Below are 24,528 nucleotides of genomic sequence, written 5' to 3'. Positions count from 1 at the left end.
ATTCCATAACAGTAGAAGTGTCAAGATTAAATACTCTGTAGGCTCTGTTATTATTCGAATACCCTAAGAAGATGCCTTCGATACTTCTAGTGTCAAATTTAGTCAAATATTCTCGATCACACAAGATATAACATTTACTACCAAAAACTCAAAAATATTTAACACTAGGTTTCTTACCTTTCCAGATTTCATAAGCAGTCATTTTTGTACCTGGTCTTAGATAAACACGATTTATCACATGTACCGCTGTATTGACCGCCTCTGCCCAAAACCTTTGAGTAACCTTTTTAGCGTGAAGCATAACCCTAGCCATTTCCTACACAACTCGATTCTTTCTTTCCACAATCCCGTTATGTTGTGGAGTTATAGGAGCTGAAAATTCATGTTGAATACCAAGAGAATCGCAAAATATAGAAAAATTTTTATTTTCAAATTCTTTTTCATGATCAGAACAAATCCTAACTAGGGTAGTAGATTTTTCATTTTGCAATTTTAAGTATAGTGTTTTAAAAACTTCAAAGGTTTCAGACTTCTCACATAGAAAGGCAACCCAGGTATATCTGGAGTAATCATCGACCATTAAGAATATATATCATTTACCTCCAAGACTTTCAATTTTTGTTGGACCCATCAAGTCCATGTGAACTAATTGAAGCACACGGTCGGTGGTAGCTGTATTTACCTTCTTGTGTGAGATCCGAATTTGTTTTCCAATTTGACACGAACCACACACTCTTTTTGACATTTCTTTCATCTTAGGTATTCCTCTTACCACTTCTTATTTGGACAGAGTAAATAATTCCTTGTGATTCACATGTCCAAGACGTTGATGCCAAAGATCTGCAATGTCGAAAGAGGCACTGTTACATTTCAGTTTATGTGACGTTCTAATAACATAATAATTATCAGATGTTCTAGATCCATAACATATAACATTACCACCATGATCTAGAATAGTACAATCATTTTTGGAGAATTTTACCTCATAATCTTCATCACAAAATTGACTGATGCTCAGAAGATTTGCTTTCAAACCCTTAACATAAAAAACAATTTCAAGAATAGGAACCTCCGAAGAACTTACCTTTCCTTTACCTATTACCTTGGATGAATTACCATCTCCGAATGTCACAACTCCCCCTTCCTATTTTTTAAGATTAGAAAATAACGACTTGTCACCCGACATATGTCTTGAACAGTCACTATCTAAATACCACAAATCAGAATTTAAAGCTTTCAAGGTTGTATGCACAACATAACATTTCAAATCACTTTTCTTGACCCATATGACCTTTGTTTTCATCCTATAAATGAAAGCAGTTCTAGGTTTTTGCAAAAATTTGCAATGAGGTCGAATATGCCCTAGAATGCCACAATGATAGCATGTCGGAACAAACCCTTTTCTACTCACATTTAGTTGAGGAGTGTGACTAAAGTTTACCTTTGGTGCCGTTGACGATTCATCAGTTTGTAGATTCACCTTCCGTTTAGAAGCATTCATCCAGGATTGCTTTGTAAATGTGGTTGATAACTTCAGAAATTCTTCCTTTTGTATACCTGCAGAAACGAAGATAGTTTTATTATTATTTGAATTACTAGTGTATCCAACACCATACCTGTCTTTTCTAGATATCTGAGTCCTTTAGAATCTCGTCAAGTTTGTTTTTCCCTTTAAGAAATGTCACTTCCTTATGCAATCGCTCTAGTTCAATTTCATCAGCCTTCATTTTATTTTTTGCATTGTCAAGTTGTTCAGAAAGGTCTTTGACACGTTCAAGTTCCAATTTGTACTTCTCCTCAAATTGAATTCTTTCTAGTTAGATTACCTTAAGTCGTTGAAGTAGTCTAAGATTACTTTTCTTGAGTTTAAACGACTCCACGTACAGGTCATTATATGTCTTTTAAATTTCAGATTCATCTTTCTCAGCTGGTAACATATCCTGATCATTTGTACTATCAATATCAACAACAGAATCAATATTATGTAGAGAAGAGGCAAAAGCTACAAAGTTTTCTTCGCCTTTTTTAGAATCATCATCAGATTTATCTGAGTCATCCCAAGTAACTTTCATAGCTTTACCCTTCTTCTTAAGTCGATTAGGGCATTCTTGTGCTATGTGTCCAAAATCAGAACATTCAAAACATCGAACTTTATTCTCAGAATTCTTATTTTTTCTATTTGACACTGTTGTTGCTCACACCTGTATTCGAACTCACAGTATTCTTCTTTTTCACAAAGACTTTGCTTTTCTCAAGTTTTTCAGCATTCAACTTGTTTGGCTTCCGAAAGAATTTATTAAACTTTTTGATGAACATGGCCAACATCTCAATATCTAAATCACCTTCATTATCAGACTCCTCTATATTTTGTTCAACTGTGGATAGGGCAATCCCTTTGGACTTGCTCAGTTTTGAAAGACTGGACTCAAATGTTTGTAGATTTCCTATCAATTGTTCAACTTTCATAGAATCGATGTCCTTACTTTTCTCAATAGTTGTAACTTTCGCCTGAAACCTCTCTGGAAGAGACCTAAGGATCTTACGGACAATTCTGTTTTCAGAAATTTTCTCTCCTAGGTTGAAACTGGAGTTGACTATATCACTCAGCTTTGCATAGAACTCATCAAATGTCTCATTCTTCTCCATACGTAAAGTTTTAAAACTAGTAGTCAATCTCTGAAGTTTAGAAAGTTTTACAAGCATAGTTCCTTCGTGAGTACTTTTTAAGATCGTCCAAGCTTCTTTTGCTATCTCACAAGTAGAAATTCTTCTAAATTTTTTCAAAGAAACATAACTAAAAATTGCATTTATTGCCTTGCTATTCCATCCAACTTTTTCATAATCTGACCTATCCCATGACTCTATCGGTTTATCAGCAAGTTTATCATCCACCATGTACATTGGTGGACTCCAACCGTTCACAATGGCAAACCATACTCGTTCATCTATAGACTTCAAGTAAGCTCTCATCCTAGCTTTCCAATATCCATAATTTGATCCATTTAGGATAGGAGGTCTAATAGATGATAGTCCATCTCTATAAAAATCCATGCCTATCTGATCTCTTTCAAAGGGTGAGAGAACCCACTCTGATACCAATTGAAAAACCCCTAGACACAGGTATGTATCTAAATACTAGGCAATGATATCACTCGTTCGCTTAAATAAAAGTCCGTAGAAATATTACGAACGAAAGCAGAGATGAACGCCAAGATTTTAACGTGGAAAAACCCAAACGGGAAAAAACCACGGATCCAAACTCGGATCAAAACCAATCACTAGAATAGTAGCAATTACAAGACTGACTCACAAAACAACCCGTCGATCTAAACGACTTTGTTTTTCTCAGTCTTGCTCGCTAGAACCCACGATTCACTGCTTCTCGTGATTGAAGTCCAACCTCAGTAACCCTCGAGATTGATCTTTCGTCTAGATAACCCTTAAGACGAAAGATTAACTTTTTAATGATGAGTGGAACCTTGTTAGTTGAAGAACCGATGTAGCCTCAAGAAGTCTCCTTCAATAATGCTTCTTCAACCACCCTAGAGATAGGGCATCACAATTCTTATATATGATCTCCAAGATAGAGTCAAATCCAAGTCTTATCCGTACTCACGAAAGTCCAATATTTTCAAAGTTCGTTGGTGCGTTCGAACGCGGCCCGGGTGCGTTCGAACGGCATGACTTGATCTCAGGTGCGTTCCAACAGGCCCGAGTGCGTTCGAACGCGACAACGTGAATTCTTCAGGTTGCGTTCGAACGCGTTTGTGAACGCAGCTCTCGATCTGTGTGAACACAGTACCCGCGTTCGAACGCGTTTGTGAACGCAGCTCTCGGTCTGTGTGAATATAGTACTCGCGTTCGAATGCGTTTGTGAACGCAGCTCTCGGTCTTTGTGTGAACGTAGTACCCGCGTTCGAATGCGTTTGTGAACGCGGTGTGAACTCGACAGCTTTTTTTCAATAGTTTTGCAATTCTTCAAACTAGAGATATTCTAGACTTGTATAAAGCTCATATACATGTAAAAATACACTTAGAATATTTTATACACAATTGCCAATAATTAAAAACCTAACAGTAAGAAAAAATCCTAACTAAATGTATCATAATGCAATTCTAATAAGGTGTATCAGATTGGGATTGGACCTAGTTATCTCAACATGAGTTTCTTTTATTTTCTTTCTAGAATAAATTTTTTTATGGTCGCGTTCGAATGTCCACGTTTGAACATCTGCATACGTTCGTAGATATAGAGAACGTGTTTAGCGCATTTGATGTTGCGTTCGAACGCCCCCGATCGAACGCCTACATACGTTCACAAATACAGATAACGTATTTAGTGCGTTCGAACACGCTCGACTGCATTAGAATGCGATCAGCGAATTTGACTATTTCTAGAGCTTTCTTTTGACTATTTTGCTTGTTAGGTAGCCTCTAAATATGTGGAAGGCAACCTTATAATGATTATTAAATGAATTGAGTTTCTTCCACAAATCTTCTCCTCTCCTTCTCTCTCATTCTCTCCTACCACGGCTACACCGCCTCTAATCTTCTCGATAGGCCTATCCCCCTGGACCCTCTTCCTCCTCTTCTTCTACTCTCCTTCATACCCAAATATTCCCTATTGAAATCAAGATCACAACACCAATATCCTCTCCAAACTTCTAGAAGAAGAAGCCAGACTTGGGTTAATCAGTGGAATCAAGCTAGCTAGAAGAGCTCCCCCATCACTCACCTATTGTTTGCAGACAATCTACTGCTATTTGGCAAAGCAACATTAAGCGAGGCAGCCAACCTAAAGACTGGCTTAGAGCTCTATGGCAAGCTCTCGGGTCAAGCGTTGAATCTAAAGAAATATGCGATTCACTTCAGTAGTCACACAAACAACCTGACAAGAGCTTAGATCATTGCACTCCTCAAAGTCAGACCCCTATTTCCAAGAGAGAAGTACCTAGCAATCCACTGCTATTATTGAGAAGAAGAGATGAAGATTATATATTCATAGTCGACAAGCTTAACGCCAAGCTAGTAGGGTGGGAAGGCTAGAAATCTTTCGTAGGTAGGAAGATTAGTTCTCATCAAGTTAGTCCTCAGCTCGATCCTTGTCTTGTTCATGGCAACGTTTCTCCTCCCCAAAGCTCTTTTCAACAAGATAAAAGATTTAATTAGAGATTTCTAGTGGGGCTACTCCGATGGAACGAGACACATCTATCAACACCACTGGAAATTTCTATGCCGGCCATTGTCAAGTAGCGGGCTTGGATTCGCTGTTCACAGCTAATCAACGAGGGCTTAATCGCCAAGCAAGTTTGGATGCTCATTTCTTCACCTGACAACAACTAGGCGAGCAAGTTGAGATACTTCCCTCGATCCTCCCTTTGGGATGCAAGACTTCAAGGCAAGCACTCATTGACGTGGAGCTCCATATTCAAGCTCAAAGATAAGCTCAGGCCCAACATTTTCTGGGAGGTTGGGAACGGTGCTTCAATCTCCATTACCCACAATCCTTGGCTGCCTGTTCCGGAGATTAGTCAATTCAACCTTCCCCCTAAGGTTAAGATGGTTAAAGATCTCATGAGAGAAGAGTGCTGGGACAGACCTGATTGATAGGAGCTTGCCTAGGGAGGTGGCCAACCACATCCTAGGCTTGTGCATTGGACCGGCATCGCTTGAATGTCTGGATCGACTAATATGGAAACCATCTCCAAATGGCTTGTTCACGACCAAGTCGGCTTATGGTTCCCTCTCTAAAGGGAATTGGCATAGTTCTACATCTCTGCATGGCTCGAAAACATCTAGAAGCTGATCTAGGAGCGCAAAGACATCCTGCCAAGAATAAAGACCTTTCTATGGTTGTGTCTAGCTACTACGCTCTCGATCAAGCTGCTCTTCACAAGAGAATCCAAGCAATTGTTCCCACTTCCCCTACTACTCGAAAGAAGATGGGACAACAGAACATCTTCTCTTGAACTGTGCTTGCGCCAGGACAGCTTGGTTCCACAGCCGGCTGGGATTTAAGTTAGACAATATGATGGATAGGCTGGATGATTGGCTCCTCAGCTTGCGGTCCTCTCTTCCCAAGGTCTTATGGACTTTGCTCTGGTGCTTTTGTGGAACATTTGGAAGGGGCGGAATGACCTAGTTTTTAGGAATATCCCTTTCTCCCCGAAGGTGGTTAATCAGACTGAACTATGCTGGGCGGCTAAAAACCTGCATTCCCTCAAGTTAGAGGAGCTTGGAACTGGAGGTGTGCATGGGGAAGTCATTCTGGACGTGCTGGACATGTGGCCAAAGGGCGATACGTGGCATGGATTGATGCGGGTTCTTATATGAGTGGAATTGGCATTTTTGTGGCACGATTTCCCACCAACTTTATTTTGGGGAAGTCGGTATTTTGAACCAATGCTCTGGCCCACTACATAGTGAAGCACTCACTGTGCAACATGGACTTCACGCACTCGGTTCGTTGTGCCCAGACAGTTTATTGGCTCTTCAGTGACTCGATCACAGTGGTCCATTCCATCAATGGAAACGCTGAGAATATCCATTGGTCTATCTGGCCAATAGTGCAAGAATGCCCCAGGTGGATTTCTTCTCACCCTTGCTGCAAGGTGTTTTATGAGTAAGTCTAACAATAAAATGGCCCATACTCTTGTTAATCTTTGCTATTCGACAAAGTATGTGTAAAGAATGGACTGATCCACCCTTTGATTTCGATTGTAACCTTGCTTTGGAATGAATGAAGTCTATAAATTGTCTTCAGAGAAAAAAGTTCTAGTTAGGCAGAAAAAGATGGTTTAAGGTGGCTCCTTCCATTCCTTCACATTTCAAATAATGCAAATTTTGGTCAAAGGTTAGTTACAACGTTAATAGTAGCACCCATTCTTATGTTATGCCTAAGGAAACTTTACAAGAATTTTACAAACTAAGATGCATGGAATGTCATGTAAGTTTGTAGAACAATCATAATGTGCAATTTTTGGCACGGCATTCTCCTGCAATATTCTACCTTGGAGCCATTATACTTTGTAGGCATGGCTGCTTGTGAATCATATGAGCTTTAGCTCTAACCTGATATGCTTACGGTGAAAGTAATTATAGGATGTTAAGGTGAAACTGCGGTTAGTGTACAATATCCTAGACTGGCATGGAACGAGAAATAGTTATATCATATCAAAAGCCAATGCAATTCATCATCAGAAAGTTATTCTCAATGCCAGAAACCATTTAATAACTGAATGCAGAAAAGACAAAATTAACTACAGGGAGAACAACCCATCCAGTCAGACATAGAAAAGGAATTATTACTGAAATTATCAACTGCAGCTTGATGCAGCTTGAATTCATAGTACACCAGAACTATTAACAGTTACAAAAGAAAAGAAAAGAAAAAACAGCAAGCAACTATTTTACATTTGATAATTATGTTGATGGATACAAAATTAAGGCAGTGAGACCACATATAGCTCCTCATTTACAACCTAAACTGAACAAAAAAGAAAAGATAGAAAAGTTACTGCGATTACAACATTTCAGGACTTTTCCACAGTTTCTTCCTCACAATCAGTACTCTTTCATCACCTGAGGAAAGAGCATCAACTTTTGGTTCCACTTCTGATGACCAGTCATTCCATCTCAATGCTGCCAAGAACCTCTTGATTTCATTTATAACAGCAATTTTGTCCCTGATAATCACATATCCATGAGGGCGCAACACCCGATCCATCTCAATTAGCAGATCCTCCAAACTACATCCCAGCTTCTCAATCTCAGAAAATAAGAGCCAAGAATGAAGGAGATCATAGGTGCGTGGATATGTTAAGAATGACTCACACCTGTTTATTAAAAATATCACAATTAAAAAACATTTGCTATGTGAAGGGCTGATTACTAATAGCCTGATGAAGAGATTGCACAAGGAATGAGATCAGAAAGATTGCAAATGCTGGTAATCATTTTGACCTGAGAGATTATATCATTCATAATAGCTTATCATAAAATATATTTTAACTTGTTTACTAGTTTCTGTTATTTCTCTTACTCAAAATAAAGAAGAAAGCTTAAGCTTCACCTATGTTATTAAAAGTGACCATTGTCACAAATCAAACTTCGAGCTAACAATGAGTTGCACAGGAGCCCCTCCTTCCTTTGAGAAGGCTGGTTAAAAATTTGTCTAAGATATACCATTTGTGGGATTAAAATATTAAATACTCCCCAACATTTTTGGCACAGAACTGGTAGTCTCAAGACTGATAGAAAACCAAACTATTAGGAGTGTGATAGACTTAGGACTCAAAAAAATACAAATGTAGGAGAAATAGTGTGATTGTGATGGTCATTTTATAGACTTACAATCTTCTGTCTTGGATGCAAATATGCAAGAACCAAGAAGCAATTAGACAAGCGTTCAAGTCTAAATATCAAATTATATAGTTTAAATATACATAGTACCTATATTTTGCTCTAAGAAGTATGAAACCTACATGTGTAGTAGTCAGTCAAACAAAATCTACATCATTTTCTGCTTCTAAGGAGCACAAGAAAGCAACTAGTGCCAGAGGCACAGCAAATTTTTAGATAGAGTAACCAAGAAGCAATTACACAAGGTTCAAGTTTGAAGATTAAATTACATAGTTTAAATATATATATATAGAGAGAGAGAGTACTTGCACTGTGCTCTAAGAGATAAGATACCTATGTATGTAGCAGTCAGTCAAACAAAATCTACATCATTTTCTGTTTCTTAGGAGAACAAGTAAGCTCTGTTAGTACATAGTAGCAATTATCCAGTGGCATCTATAACTGCAACTTTATTAATGGCAAAGTCATGAATACAATACACTTGTAAAACATATTATACAATTTAGGAAATTTGTACTATCAAGTCACATTACTGGTGAAAGATTGATTGGTGTGAAGAAATCCAAGTTTCGTTGAAAGAAGAAAATTTCAGCATTCTGCTGAAGTTCGTCTGAACTAAGCTCTGGCTGGTGTGAACTGCTGGCATACTTTAGCCCAAAACACTTGCATTATATATGTTCAGTGCGAACTAAGCTTGGTCATTTCAAACCGAGCGAGCAGGGCAGCAAAGGAAACTTCAGAAATTGATTGAGACTTGGAAATTCCTTTTGTGATTCGCCTAGTCTGAACAACAAAGGATCAAGGAATAACTCAAGGGGCTTCTCGATTAAGAGTTCGTGAGCTCTAAGTCTCTCTCACAGAGAGAACTTTTCAATGAATATGACGAGAGCCATATATACATGTCTGAGTGCTAGTCTACATAAGTGATCAATCATCAAGCATTAGAGGAGCTAAACTGAGTTATCTACTATGATTTCTACCATTGACCACTAAGAAGTTTTGAGGAGTGAACTGTCATACTGTGAACAATATGCAAAGGCAATCTAATCATAGAGTAGTTAACCAATATAGATTTTGAGCAAGAGAAGTAGACTTCAATGGTTAGATGATGGACTGTCTAAGGTGTGTAAGAAATTCTTGTGTCTACGAATTCTTGATATGGATTGAACTAGTTTGGACTGAGGTTTTCCACATTAGAAAAATCATGGTCGTTGTTTATCGTGTTTATTTTTCCTAATCTTACTCAGTTATCCGTTATCTACTCTTAATTTTCACTTTCCGACTTGCATTTGGTTTTCATAGTTTTAGTATTCAATTTCCCTAGTCCTAATAGGATTTGGATTTGACTTTGACTTCCAGTTAGTAAGCATAAAACCATGAATTATAAATTTCAGTGTTGGATGTAAAGTTGAGAAGGAACTTGTTAAAATTTGTTTGATACGAGATAGCTATGGTGTTGGCATAATCAAATGTGATTAAGATTATCTTGTCTAGAAGTGTCAGTCTCTACATCAATTATCCTTTCAAAGAAAAAAGCATAACATCTTCAGAGAATGAAGTTATCAATAGATAGGGTAGGAGCACAAAAAACCATTGATTTTCGCTGTGATGCTGTTGTGACCCGACTTGTGGGTCAGGATGAGTCTGATCAAGTCTGTATTTGCTTGATTCATTTGCTTATGTATTTTTCTTTGGGTCGGACTAGTTGGATCGGACTAGGATGGGGCTTAGGCCACCTGAGCCATTCTAGCCGTAGGTAGCCACTTATGTGGTGCACATTTAGTTGGGGGATTAGGATCACTTCCTTTCTCCCAGCTCTTCTTCTTCTAGCCCACGGCTAGGACTCTCTCCATTCCCGACCGGTCCATTTCCTCTCTCGTCATCCTTTCTCCTCAGTACCGACCTCCCTTAAGCTAGCCATGCCCCCTTTCATCTTTGCCCTAGATCCACCAAACCACAATTAACCTTAGCCGATCCCCACCATTTCATCGAGCTCCCTTCCATCCAAACCACCCCCTAATCCGAGGCCATATTAATGGTATCAAAGCCACTGGTTCTCGAACCCATGACCACCACAAAAGCGATGGCCAATCGATGCGCAGCCATAAAGATGCCCACGGAAGCCGAGCATATCACACCCATGGTGTCCGCAGGTGGAGCTAATGCGAGTCCGAGCCGACTCCAACTAGTCCAACACCCTCCATGGATGAGAAGCATGAGTGAGGAGCTACGAAACCTTGCAGCCACCGTGCGCATGCTGGAAGCCCCAGCGCATGCAATCCCTGCTACAGGGGTGTTGCCTCAACCGATTGGTAGGGCAGCCTCTGTCCAAGTTGAACCTCTGCTACCACCACCAATCGATCAAGCCCTCTATAGTCGGCAAAGAGGCACGGAAAGGCTGCGCCCAAATCTGAATCCCAACCGCGCTGAGGTGGCCACAAGTTGGTCGAATCAGGATGACCCTGGTTTGCGACATGAGGGGAATGACCGGAGGCACAGAGAGCACGAGGTATAGGTCCTACATCCTCCTATCATTAGATCTGAACTCGTGTTTGACATGGGACGCGACAATCCTATGCGCAAAAGAACGTTGAGATTTAAGTTCCCTAAATTTCAAGGAGGTAACCTTTTGGATTGGATCTTTTGTGCTGAACAGTTTTTTATATATCAAGGGACCACGGAAGACGCCAAGATGTTGTTAGCGAGCATTCATTTGGAGGCCACAACATTGCATTGGTACCAATCCGTGAGCGCCCACGAGGTGTTCGACGGATGGTCAGCATTCATAATCGCCTTATTTAGACGCTTCAGGACATGGGCTTTGAAGATTATAGTGTCACCTTGTCTAAGCTTGTTCAAAAGACGTTGGTTGCTGCTTATCAGAAGGAATTTGAGCGCGTCAATAGTCAATGCCGACCACAATGGCCGTAGGAAATTCTGGTCAGCACCTTTATTTATGGGTTGCATGAGGAAGTCCGGGCTAATGTACTCTCCTTACAGCCTAGGACCTTGAGCAAAGCTTTTGAGAACGTAACTAGGATGGACCAAAAACATCAAGCCTTAAGGAATGCCACCAAACCCAGGTGGAACAATGGATATACGCCGAGGACCGAGGCAGTCGGTGGGCTGAGTACGGCTTCTACGCCTCCGACAGCCCAAAGCAAGGCGAAGGTGACTTCGAGAGCTATACCAGGAGTTTGAGAGGTGAAGCAATCCTTGGTGTCCGTACTGTCACACCTGCATAGATGGGGGAGCGATAAACTAAGGGGTTATACTTTCGGTGCGACAAGAGGTTCACTCCGGGCCATCGTTGCGCCAAAGCGACGAGCATAAGGACATAAAGGAGGTTGCTAGTGATGACTTGGTGGTTGAGGAAGCTAGGGAGGCCGTGTATGAGGAACTAAATGAGGAGATACCGGTCGAGATCTCCATGCACGCATATTCTGGTATGAGCGCCTCGAAGACTTTGCAGGTGGACGGGCTAGTCAAGAAATAGTGCGTGCACCTCCTCATTGACACTAAAAGCACGCACATTTTCTTGGACGAGCGGCTCGTGCAGAGGATCGGACTTGAGGCGAAGCCCACTGTCGGCTCTGAGGTGACGATTGGCAACGGCACCAAACTCCGAGCTGACAGCATGTGCCGGAGTGTCTTCATTCAGGTGCAAGGCTACAACTTCATTGTGGACTTATATCCATTGGCTCTCCGAGGAGCAGATGTGGTGTTTTGGTACATAGTGGTTGCAAAGCTTTAGCCTAGTCACCTTTGACTTCTCACAGATGTGGCTTACATTTCGACGAGACGAATGGGTAGTATGGCTTGACGGGGTTTGGACACAGCCAAGTCCCACACTGCAGCCATTGAATGGAGCACCTCGAGTTGGTGATCCATCATACTTTCTCCAAATTGCGCCAACCAAGCCTAAGGCTCTCCCTAGCTCAGATATACATGTTAATTTAGAGCTTTTGTTGACTGACTTTGCTACCCTATTTGAGGTTCCACAAGGACTACCACCCGTGAGACATTCTGACCACAGGATTGAGATCATTCCAGGGGCAGAACTGGCTAACGTTTGGCCTACTACTATCCTCACATCCAAAAAGAGATCGAGATTAGTTGCTGAGATGCTGGAGTAGGACATTATCCAGCCGAGTCGGAAATCCTATTCATCACCGGTGCTACTGGTGCGGAAGAAGGACGAGAGTTGACATTTCTGCATGGACGACCGTGCGTCGTGCGCTAAATGCTCTCACTGTCAAAGATTGGTACACTATACTAGTCATAGAGGAGCTGTTGGACGAGTTGCCAGGGGCATTCTACTTTAGCAAGCTCGACCTCTGTGTCAGTTATCATCAGATTTGTGTGCGAGGAGAGGATGTCCACAAAATAGTATTCCGAACTCACGACGGGCACTACAAGTTTCGGGTAATGTCGTTTGGGTTGACGAACGCATCGGCGACCTTCTAGTGGCTGAGGAATGACATATTCCGTCCACTCCTACTGTGGTATATGTTAGTACTTTTTTATAATATTCTAGTGTATCGTAGAACTTGGGAAGAGCACTTGGTTTACTTGCGCTCGGTATTGGGATTGTTGCCATATCATTCCTTAAAGGTGAAGAAAAAAAAATACCTTTGGAGAGAGCGCAGAGTGGAGTACCTCTGCCATATCATTTCAGCAGAGGGAATGGCGGCCGACTCGAGTAGGGGGATTAGTCGTAGGTAGCCACCAAGTATGTGGTGCGCACCTAGTAGGGATATTAGGATCATTTGTGTTTCCTTCTCTCTCTCAGTCTCTTCTCCCTTTCTCCTAGCCCCTTCTCTTCTTCTTGTAGCCCACAACTAGGACTCTCTCTCCATTCCCTCCGACCGACCCCCTTCCACTCTAGGATCGATCCATTTCCTCTCTCGTCGTCCCTTCTCCCCATCACTAACCTCCCTTAAGCTAGCCACACCCTTTTCATCTCTGCCCTAGATCCACCAAACCACCATTCACCTTAGCCGATCCCCACCATCCCACCGAGCTCCCTTCCATCGAAACCACCCCCTAATCCGAGACACATCAGAGAATCTTTCGTATGTATACATAATCGTTAATCATGTTCATGATTAAATCATCTGACAAGGGAAGTGGTATTCATATCTATGTTTTTGGTTACTAAGGATCTTAAGTATGTTGTATGATCATCAATGGTTTGTAATTGCATCTTCATGTCAAGTTCCTCGCTCATAATTCACAGGACAAGAGTGCAATCCTGAAATAGGATGTTACCCTAACTCATTTTTGTAGAAAATTTTGCACAAATGCCATGAAGACAACCTTTTTCCCCACAAAGTAGAAAATCGTTGATGTATGAATATTTGAAGTGGTAGAAACAATCTAAGTAACGAGAATAAATATAAATTGCCATAGAATCATAGGGATTCAAATGTCACAAACATACCAGTCATGGACAGTTCCAATTAAACCTCGATCATAAATGACCTTCAATTTTCTAGATTCATTTGCAGGAACAACATTCATTACCCAAACATCCTCATTTGCCAGAGAAGCTGCAAAACCACCAAGGTTTGCTTTCATATCCATAACATTTCTAAATGAATCCCTTTGTATCTCAGATTTCATCTGATTCCAATACTCTATCACTCTAAAATGCCATATGTCCTGCATTAGACAAATGAAGCTCAGTATTATGTTAAGACATAAGTAGCATATGAAACAAGTGTAGCCATAGAATATTTAAATATTGTGTTATTAGGCTATACTGAAACTCACATTGTCTACGAGAAATTTCTTGGAACTAATTCCAAGTTCTTCTAGATGAGGGGGTGACGTTATAAGCCTTTGCGGCCAAGGATGCAGCTCACTGCCTTTTGCCGTATGAACTCCTGTTCCAAATAAGTATACATCTTACTATTTAAATATGACAGGGAGCGGGAGCAAAACTGATATGCATGCAATAGAAGTTTCTGTAAATAAGTGACAAGAAATAACTACTACTAAATTTGAAAGATAGGAAATTTCCAAGAAATTGTAGCAATTTATTACTTAATAAGAACTCAAGCAACTTATCTAGTAAACTATTCGATGCCAAGAGGATAATGAATAAGCTGATAATTGGAGTCAATTTATACCAGAATATCAAAGCTCTAAGATATTGGAACTAGTGAACTACTATGAAACTAAGACATTGCAACGCAATTTTTTGCCGCTTCATATTCTCTTTCACTTTCTCAACTTCATGATACTAGAATTTGCAGCTTTGTGATGTCTACAGTACTTTTATCGCCTACTATCATGTTTTCAGATCACTTATATTCTAAATTAGAAGTAAGTCATATCAAGCTACAGTTAATCGTCGTCAAAGAGTCTAATCCATAATACAAGCTTTCGAAGAACATTAAAATGTGAAATGTATCTGTAAAAGAAAAATGAAAACAGAAGATAAAGTTCAGATATTCCATTTGTTCTTATATTATTTGATAATTTCATTTCTTCATTATTACTCATGAACTTCAAAAATTAACTACCCAAAGTATTTATATGGCATAGGACCACAAGTAAACAAGTCAAAAGAAAAAAGAATTATTTAAGAAAAATATCAAACTCATTTAAACCTCATCGATAAAACGAAGAATGCCAGTTTCGGCCAATCCCAGCCTACTGGCTAGTTTCAAGCCGGGTCGGATCCATTTTTGCTTTTGCAAAATGATATATAGGAAATGCATAGAAAGGAAAACCAATTAATCAGCAGATACTCTAACTATTAACCAACAAAAATGACAGTAAACTTACTTTTTGAGTAAGAAGAAATGCACGCCTTCATGGGCATATTCCAAGCAGCATCAGGGTCATCATCAGGACCACACATGGGAGGAAGAGTCCCTGGCTTTCTTCTGAGGTAGCACCCATTAGTCAAAGGTTTGACCCATATCACCGTCTGGTTCTTCTTTGAAGCTATCCGCCAACACATCCTCCGAACAAGATCACTCATCGCACTCCATATCTTCCTATTCTTCTCGTCCGGAACATAAGCCTCTGGAGAGGTGTACACAAAGTAACCCCCAGGCCTCAACACCCTATCCAATTCCAGTAACAAAATCCCATCCCTCTGAAGCCAGTCAATCCTACACCGAGAGCAGTGAGCCAACTCAAACGAGCGGCTCGGATATGGCAACCTTCTGGTCCCCAAAACACCTAATGTCGAAGGTATCCCTCTCTCAAGTGCAAACTGAATCTGGTTTTCATGAACATCGTTAGGGGCAAGGGACATGGCAATGATATCAAGAGGAAGAAGGTATGCCCCAAAGATGGCGACACCACAACCAATATCAAGAACAGTCCTAATTTTTCCCCCATTGTTGAGCTTATCATTCGGAAATTTTAGCATCTAGTAGAACACCAGAAGTGCAGGTATCAGGAACTAGATTATGGATAAAAAAGGATGAAATTTGAACGGTATGATCGAGTCTTCTGCTGAACCTGTGCGATGTGCACAATGTACTTATCAGCTCCAGCATGAAAGTGTGTCCCGCCGCCTGGAAAGTTGATCTTATCGTCATTTACAACCATCCACCTCTGGTCGGACTTCTCCGATGCAAGATGGGTGTGGGGGATATTAACCGTCCACACCTCATCCCGGCTCGCCGGCCACCTTATTGGTATCTATAGTGCACAAAAAAGATTAGGAGATAGAAATCACACTGAAAACAATAAAACTCAAGTACGAGATCAGTCTCACTCGGTAACCAATTGGGGGAGGAATGAGGCAATTGTATCGCCGAGAAGGAGGCGGGCAGTGGCGCTCGTAATGCTCCATGAGTGACAAATTAAGCTTTAACTTGAGCTGGTAATGAAGATTCCGATCCAAGCACGGTATCAGCTCCGACAATCTCAGATCACAAACCTAAGTTATTTTTTTCCAGTCAAACCCAACCACATCGCATCAAGATCGCAACTTGATCCAAGAAATGGAAACAAAATCCAACATCAAGACTCAAAGTATAGATAGAGAGGGTACGGGGAATGACTTGACGGCCAGGTCTGAGGGCAGAAGGGCGGAGAGGAGAACGGGGTCGTCGGCGAAGGTATGGAACACGGGGTCTCCGCCGGGGGCAAAGGAGGTGCCGTAGTAGAGGCAGAGGAGGCCGAGGGCGACGACGGAGGCGATGAGGAGAGAGGAAAAGACCTTTCGCTTTAGAACGAATTGTCGGCTCATCTCCTTCTTTCTTTTTCTCTCTTGTTCTCTTTCTTTTTCTCTCTTGTTCTTAGATTGCCAAGAGTAGTTTTGAAACACCTAAACCTTCAAATATAGCCGTAAACAGCATCGATAAATCCCCAAAGGTGCATCGTATAATCTGTCAGTCATAGATATTCACAAAGAATATAGCAATGTAAGTTCATACCATAAATAAACTTAACTATAAAAGTCACGATAAAATTCCATAGGCCACAACAAGCATTTAATATATATATCTAAAATACAACTGTAAAGTCTAAAATATAATGTCAATCATAATGTCCTCGCAGAGCTGAATACAACTAATAGACATAACTGAAATAAAAAGGCAGCTACTCCTCGCTACCCGTACCTGCATCCCCTAGCTCTGAAATAATGCCACTACAAGGTGATGAGCACAATCTAGCGAGTAAAATCTATACAATCTATAAGAATAAAATCACAGGTGCATATCTAATGCATGCTTATAGTTGCTAACAATAACAATACACTTGTTTAAATAACTAACCATGAGTTACTAAATCAATGCAATCAATAAAGACTACACGTCACTATCCTAGAACATGTCAATTCCTAAACGTATTAGGATAAGTCCACATAGATATAAAGCTTGATATAATTTTTTATTCATACAAATCTCAATCATAGTGGTTACATAATTTGCATAGCAATAAAATAGTAATTTAGTATCTCATGCTCATCAAGGCATTAATCATGTTTTATCATAGCTCACCAAGCCATTCACCACATAGGGTAGATATTCTCAAGAAAATCATCCATCACATAACCATCCATCATCTCATACACCGAGGGGATATATACATATCTAGCGGTAATGTCACCCACACATGCATGAAGACACTGCATGTGACCGATTATCTGTGGCCATCAAACTAAGGACCTCGATAGTGAGCCCATATCTCACTCTCTCTAAGTCATCACCGCCCTCAACGGGAGAATCGGGAGCCATCGGCTCATCAACGAATGCCCTAACCCTGCGTCATCGGGTACCGCTAGAAATATATCCCCGCCTCATAATCATGTTCTTCTATCATCATAATCTAGTTCTGACTATGCAGTATAATTACCTGAATGCCATACAAGCTCCTATTAATTGTTATCAGAGCTTATCAAGTGGTATTAGAGCCTATTAATTGGTATCAGAGTAGGCGAACCTCAAACCTCCATTAATAGTTGAAATAATGAAGATGACATTAACAATGAGGCCTATGGAGAGCACACCGACAAGGGAAGACTCAATACACGATGACCCTAATCGTGAGGGCAATTCCTTTAGAGCAACCACGGTAGAACCGAGTCAACCAACGTCCATGAGTGCGAATATGGATGAACTTAGGGGCATGTTTCATACATTGATGCATAGAGTTGACTCAATTCAAAAGGATCACAATGAATATGTCAAGAACCGATTTGATTCATTATCTCCTCGACGACAATCAGAATTTCAAGAAGGACCAACGGTGGGACCTCATCGAACTGATACCCCACAGGTCCAGGTGCGTCATGCGAGTGTCAATGATCCCTTCTTACCTATGCCCACACATCATTCCCCACCTCCATTGCAAAACCCGAGACCGGCGGTGGTAAAACTTGAGAGGCGTGCGGCACTGGTGCGCTTCGTCGATGAGGAAGATTGGCACTATGAGGATGAGGTTGATCCCTATGGAGATGGTGATGGACATGCCCGAGGATTTAGAGAGGGTGATCAACCTACACAAAGGTTTAGACTTGAACCAAGGATCTTTCGCGAACCCGACAATGCTATTTAGGGGAGAACCGCACGCTTGGACTTTCTAATATTTCAAGGCGGTGATCCAATGGATTGGGTGTTTCAAGTTGAATAATATTTTTATTGTCAAGGTACAACGGAAGATGCAAAAGTACAGATGGCAAGCTTTCACCTCTAGGGAACGACATTGTATCGGTTATTCGTGGTGGTGGATTTATCGGATGGGCTGATTTTTGTAGAAGGATTACATGCAGATTTGGGATAGCGGCATATAAAGATTTTGCTACCATATTAAGCAAGATGGTTTAGAGAACAACCGTATTGGAGTACCAAACTGAGTTTAAAAGAGTTAATAGTCGTTGTGAGCCATCGTGGCCCGAATAGACATTGATGAGTATATTTATTTTAAGGCTGCGGGATGGGATATAAGTAGATATTCGTGCTCTATATCCTATTACTCTTGAGAAGGCCTTTGAGAAGGCTGTGAGGATGGAACAAAAGCATAGGGCTCTAAAGATGGTAGCAAAAACAAATTGGGGCAACCGAGACGGGCGGTTTGCACCTAGAACGCCGGTTGGAAATTTTGCAGTGTCAAAAATAACGGCTGCGAGTACTAGACCACAACCACCTTTGAGACCTTCTTCTGATGTTAGAGGAGGCACAAGACCCCCCCTATTCGAACTTTCACACCTGCCCAGGTAGAGGAGCGAAGAGTGAAAGGCCTTTGCTTTCGATGTGATAAGTGTTTCACCCCCGGTCATCAGTGTACTAAACTGATCGAGAGTGTCATTCTTATCAATAGTCTTGAGGAGGATGATGAGATTGTTGATGATGAGGAGTGTCCAGAGGAGGTCCATGAGGAGGGCGTTGAGGAGGGCGTTGAGGAAGATATCCAAGCTGAAATATCGATGCATGCATATTCAGGTACTTCCGTGCCAAGGACGTTACAAGTAGACGGACTCATTAGAAAGCATTATGTCTACATCCTCATCTATTTGGGGAGTTACACATAACTTTCTAGACGAGAGGTTAGTTAGGAGATTGGGTTTGGATGTCGAACCGACCATGGGATTTGACGTTGTTATTGGAAACAGGACGAAGCTTAAGGTGGAGAGCTTGTGTCGCCAAGTCGGTATACCGGTACAAAGACATGACATCATTGTGGAGTTGTATACACTGCAAGGAGTGGAACGTCGACCCGCTGCCACCTTCCCGAAGCCGCCACCGCCGGTGAGAAACTCTTCCTCCCTCTCTCTCTCTCTCTCTCTCTCTCTCTCTCTCTCTCTCTCTCTCTCTTGCCCGAGCTTGGGCTCGTCGGAGCTGAGCCGCCGGTGAGAAGCCAACCGCTGGCTGGCCAGCAGCAGCCGGTGCCCTCCCCGTCGGCCCGGGTCCGCAAGCTCCTCCCTCACCTCCTCTCTTTCTTCTCTTCCTCTTCTTTTCTTCTTCTTCTTCTTCTTCTTCTTCTTCTTCTTCTTCTTCTTCTTCTTCTTCTTCTTCTTCTTCTTTCTTCTTTCTTCTTATTTCTTATTTCTTCTTCCTTTCTCCTTTCTTTCCCTCAGCTCCCCTTCTCTCTTCTTCTTCTTCTTCTCCTCCCTCTTCTTCTTATTCTTCTTCTTCTTCTCTTTCTCCTTCTTCTACTTTCTTTCTTTTTCTTCTTCCTCCTCTGTTTCTACTCCTTGTTTTATTATCTACTTTATTTTATATTTATTTATTTATTTAATTAGGTATTACTACCTTAATTAATGTAGATAAATTATTTTGACATTAATTATTTTAATAATAATATATATTCTTCAACATGATGATTATTAATTATAAATAGTATAATTAATGATTAACTAGGTTATAAAATATTATGCATAAATATAGATAATACTTATTTTGATGTAAATATGTATTTATATTTCTGTTAGATTAATAGATAGTGTTGTAAATTATAATTATTAGATTTATGTACTGATATTCATAATATATGCAATTTAAGTAATCTTAACAATTTTGAAAAACCCCTAGACACAAGTATGTATATAAATACTAGGCAATGATATCACTTGTTCGCTTAAGTAAAAGTCCGAAGAAATATTAAGAACGAAAGCAGAGATGAACATCAAGATTTTAATGTGGAAAAACCCAAACGGGAGAAAACCACGGATCCAAACTCGGATCAAAACCAATCACTAGAATAGTATCAATTACAAGACTAACTCACAAAACAACTTGTCGATCCAAACGACTTTGTTCCTCTTAGTCTTGCTCGCTAGAACCCACGATTCACTGCTTCTCGTGATTGAAGTCCAACCTCAGTAACCCTCGAGATTGATCTTTCGTCTAAATATCCCTTAAGATGAAATATTAAGTTTTGTAGATGAGTGGAACCTTGTTAGTTGAAGAATCGATGTAGCCTAAAGAAGTCTCCTTCAATAATGCTTCTTCAACCACACTCAAGATAGGGCATCACAATTCTTATATATGATCTCCAAGATAGAGCCAAATCCAAGTCTTATCAGTACTCACGAAAGTCCAATTTTATCAAACTTCGTTGGTGCTGTCGCGTTCGAACGGCATGACTTGAACTCAGGTACGTTCGAACGGGCCCGAGTGCGTTCGAACGCGACAACTTGAATTCTTTAGGTTGCGTTCGAACGCGTTTGTGAACGCAGCTCTCGGTCTGTGTGAACGCAGTACCCGCGTTCGAACACGTTTGTGAACGCGGCTCTCTGTCTGTGTGAACGCAGTACCCGTGTTCGAACGCGTTTGTGAACGCTGCTCTCTGTCTGGTGTGAACGCGATACCGCGTTCGAACGCGTTTGTGAACGCGGCTCTCTGTCTGTGTGAACGCAGATTCCGCGTTTGAACGCGTTTGTGAACGCGGTGTGAACTCGACGGTTTTTCTCCAATAATCTTGCTATTTTTCAAACCAGAGATATTCTAGACTTGTGTAAAGCTGATACGATCACGCCTCTGGCTATGGAGCTCTGATACCAGCTTGATACGATCACCCCTTTTTGGTAAAGGGTCGATCTCTTCCAATTCTTGATCTGGACTAGATCTGACACGGAACTTTGAAATAAGATCCCGAAATATTCCGCCGTTGGATTGATGTGAAATTTTGATATGTTGTCACTACAGAAAAGAGCTTTCCAACAAATCAAGTTTCAGGCGAATCGGAGTTATGGATCTCGAGATACCGTCCGTTTAGTGGAGGAACATCAGGATGCTCTATTTTGGATTCGTGGATGGAGGCACGAGATCCTAGGTAATGATGGTTGGTGGAGGACTGGCATTAATGTGGTGGCACCGGTGAAAAGTGATGGTGGAAGGGTTGTGGTTGATGGAAGGATTAGGGCAAGTGTGGGATAGATTGGACGAAGGGGGAGAAGAGGGCCACCCCTAAGGGACTAGGGTGATTAGCCGGACGAGGGAGGTTACAAGCGGCGTCGCCGGGGATTGAGAGAACGGGAGCGAAGAAGACGAAGGAGGCAAGGCAAAACTCAATCTCAATAATCAATAATCAATTTGGTTGCCTACCACATCCTTTTATAGGCTAACCAACAACTCAAATTAACCCTAAAAACACAATTTTCGTCAACTGCGTTCGAACTCGCCCGACCGCGTTCGAACGCACCGAGTTCTCTCTTCTGGATTTGCGAACGCTATGCAGGCGTTCGAACGCGCAATCGAACGCGCCTGTCGGTATTTGCGAACGCGATGCAGGCGTTCACAGTGCGTTTGAACGCACAGTACATTCTTTTCACCACGTTCACAACCCCGTTCACAAACCGCGTTCGAACTCAATCCACCCGCGTTCGAACGCGACTTACAGAAAACTTATTTTAATGGAAATTAAACACTAAAACATGAAATAAAAACACTCCTAAAGTGAATCCATGCTCGAGATGACGTCGGTGAAGTCCGAATCGTATCAATAGCTCATATACATGAAAAAATACACTTAGAATATTTTGTACACAATTGCTAACAAATAAAAACCTAACAATCTCCCCTTTGGCAATTTGTGACAAAACACCTAGGTTACAAGATATTACAAAGACTTCAAATTGAGCAATCAACAAGACTAGAATATTTTGCACATCAATCCCTGCAAATAAACATATACCAATCCAAGATCAAGTGAAAATAACTTGAAATGAATAAACAATCGAAACACAAGTTATCAATGGAGCATAAGTTCAAAAGCACTTAAACAGACAAAGTTCACAATTTCTCCAAACAAAGTTATAAGCAAGATTAGAAAGACAGAAAGACTCTAATAAACTCTCCTTATTACCATGCTCCCCCTACACACCTAGACACCTAGACACTCTCCCCCTTTTTGCCACAAATGCCAAAGACTAGGAACTTGGAGGAAACTGACGCTGAAGAATCATCAACACAGAGTCAAGGACAGTCCCCTGACGAGCTTGCTCAGCTCGTAAATCATTCACGGCTGAATGGAGATCCTACACTTGAGTACTAAGCTGATTAAAATGGTTAGAGTACTGTGGTAACTCCCCCTCAGAGTGAGATGTGTCACCGTCAGAGCTATCATCAGAACTGTCGAGGTGCGATGAGCGACCAGCGGCGGAAGAGGACGGCTTGAGAGGAAACAACTGGTCGTGAGCTTGACTCCGCTTAAGTGTAATTCGATCCAACGGTTTGTGCAAAGTAAGGGAAGGTTCCGAAGCATCCACACGCACCCCACTCTGAGTATACAAATTTATAATAAAGATGCCAAATGGTAACCCCTCACGAGGTGCTTCTTTCTGGGCAACTGTGAGAATCGAGTCATAGATCACTGCAGCCAAATCAACAGAGACTCCAGTTAACATTGCATGAAGAAGGAATGCACGATCCAGATTAATACTAGAATGTTGAGTCTTGGGGGTGATGTTGTACAGACAAAACAGGTGAAGCATGCGAGCCACTGGTGTCAGCTTCGCATGCGGCATCATGTTTCCCTTCCAACGTTCCCCTTTGATCAGTATAGTGCCAGCATATTCATCGACATCTGGAAGTGGAGCAGACGTTGGATACTGGAACTCACCATCAGGAAGACGAAGTTCAGCGCGAATAACATCTAAGTCCAGGCATACAGACACCCCACGAACAGTAGAACGTATACAGCGGTCTAAAACAGTGGCATTACTAAAAAATTCCCGAACAACTTCCACATAAGCAGTCCCGCTCATCCCACACACCGATAACCATCCTCGCTAAGTAAATATATGTTCTATCCCCAAAGAAGAAAAATCGGAAATGACCACGGGTCGTTCACAGATAACAGGACGGGTCCCAAAATTATGTTTGTATCGCCCGGCAGCCGTTGAAGTAGAAAACCTTGGAGCCAAAGTAGGTGACGATGGCGGCCTAGGTTTCTTGGAAACTGCAGCTTTTCTAGGCATTCTTGAGAAAGAAACAAGATGCAAGATTCAATACATGCCCAAAGCAAACAAAAAGATAGCAAGAAATAAAAAATATCCAAGAAACCATGAAGGCCCTAAATGAAATCCATCATCCACTTGAAAACACTAAGATATCACGTTCAATCACACAAAAAAACATCAAGATAGTAACTTTAACGTGATCAAAACTCGAAAACGCACGAAATCAATCAAGATCAAGAGACTTAATTGAATAAAAAATAGGAAAATTGATGGATGAGCATACCTCACAAAAGTGAATAAAAACTAAGAAATTCGGAAGAAAGATGCTAGATTCGGAGGAGAACGACCCTTTAAAAGGGTTTGTAGTGAGAAATTTGATGAAAAATGCCAAGATCTTGAAGATTTGAGAGGGAGAAAATGAAGGGTTTCTAGGGTTTGGAAGATGGAAGATGAAAACCCTTGGGTTCGAACGCAATATATAAAGAATCCTCGAGTGCGTTCGAACGCACCAGTCTACGCGTTCGAACTCAAAAATTTGCTTTCGAACGCCTGTTTTTTATTTTTTATTTTTTTATTTTTTTAAGTAAAAAATCTAAGAAAAAATCAAAAAAATCTTTTTGGAGATGCACCTCTAAAAATTCAAAATAGATTCAAGACATAGAATATGACAATCGAATGAAATAAGTCATACAAAGATCAATTAAATCATCAAAAGCATATTATAATCAATTCTAATGCATCACTCAAAATTAAATTAATCTTGATTGATCATAACAATATACATATGCAAGGTG

General features: G+C 41.0%; 1 protein-coding gene across 3 annotated transcripts; it reads right to left on the bottom strand.

The window, feature by feature from the left end:
* Nucleotides 1-7,286: 7,286 nt before the first annotated feature.
* On the bottom strand, nt 7,287-16,678 carry LOC140800378 (probable methyltransferase PMT9). Of its 3 annotated transcripts, none has more exons than XM_073155124.1 (7): nt 16,382-16,675; nt 16,103-16,267; nt 15,844-16,026; nt 15,157-15,751; nt 14,137-14,249; nt 13,805-14,025; nt 7,287-7,835 (listed from the first exon to the last, which is right to left on the bottom strand). In XM_073155124.1, the coding sequence occupies exons 1-7, from the start codon at nt 16,577-16,579 to the stop codon at nt 7,523-7,525; spliced, it is 1,788 nt and encodes a 595-aa protein (XP_073011225.1). In that variant the 5' UTR covers nt 16,580-16,675; the 3' UTR covers nt 7,287-7,522. The 3 variants fall into 3 exon arrangements, with proteins under 3 accessions (XP_073011225.1, XP_073011226.1, XP_073011227.1); XM_073155125.1 differs by having other exon boundaries at nt 16,392-16,514; XM_073155126.1 differs by lacking the exon at nt 7,287-7,835 and adding an exon at nt 8,791-9,144 and having other exon boundaries at nt 16,382-16,678.
* Between the last annotated feature and the right edge of the window lie 7,850 nt (nt 16,679-24,528).

Source organism: Typha latifolia, chromosome 13, assembly GCF_019914945.1.
Source record: "Typha latifolia isolate L0001 chromosome 13, TyphaL0001v2, whole genome shotgun sequence".
NCBI lineage: Eukaryota > Viridiplantae > Streptophyta > Magnoliopsida > Poales > Typhaceae > Typha > Typha latifolia.
Note: the sequence above shows the minus strand (reverse complement) of the source record. Positions and strands in the feature narration are given on the sequence as shown.

What these genes read in the sequence shown, in the direction of transcription:
- LOC140800378 (XM_073155124.1), bottom strand. Translation starts at nt 16,579, where the DNA reads ATGAGCCGACAATTCGTTCTAAAGCGAAAGGTCTTTTCCTCTCTCCTC. An exon ending in CTCCCCCAATTGGTTACCGA is followed by an intron (nt 16,027 to 16,102) that starts GTGAGACTGATC and finishes TGTGCACTATAG; the next exon opens with ATACCAATAAGGTGGCCGGC. An exon ending in ACATTGTGCACATCGCACAG is followed by an intron (nt 15,752 to 15,843) that starts GTTCAGCAGAAG and finishes GTGTTCTACTAG; the next exon opens with ATGCTAAAATTTCCGAATGA.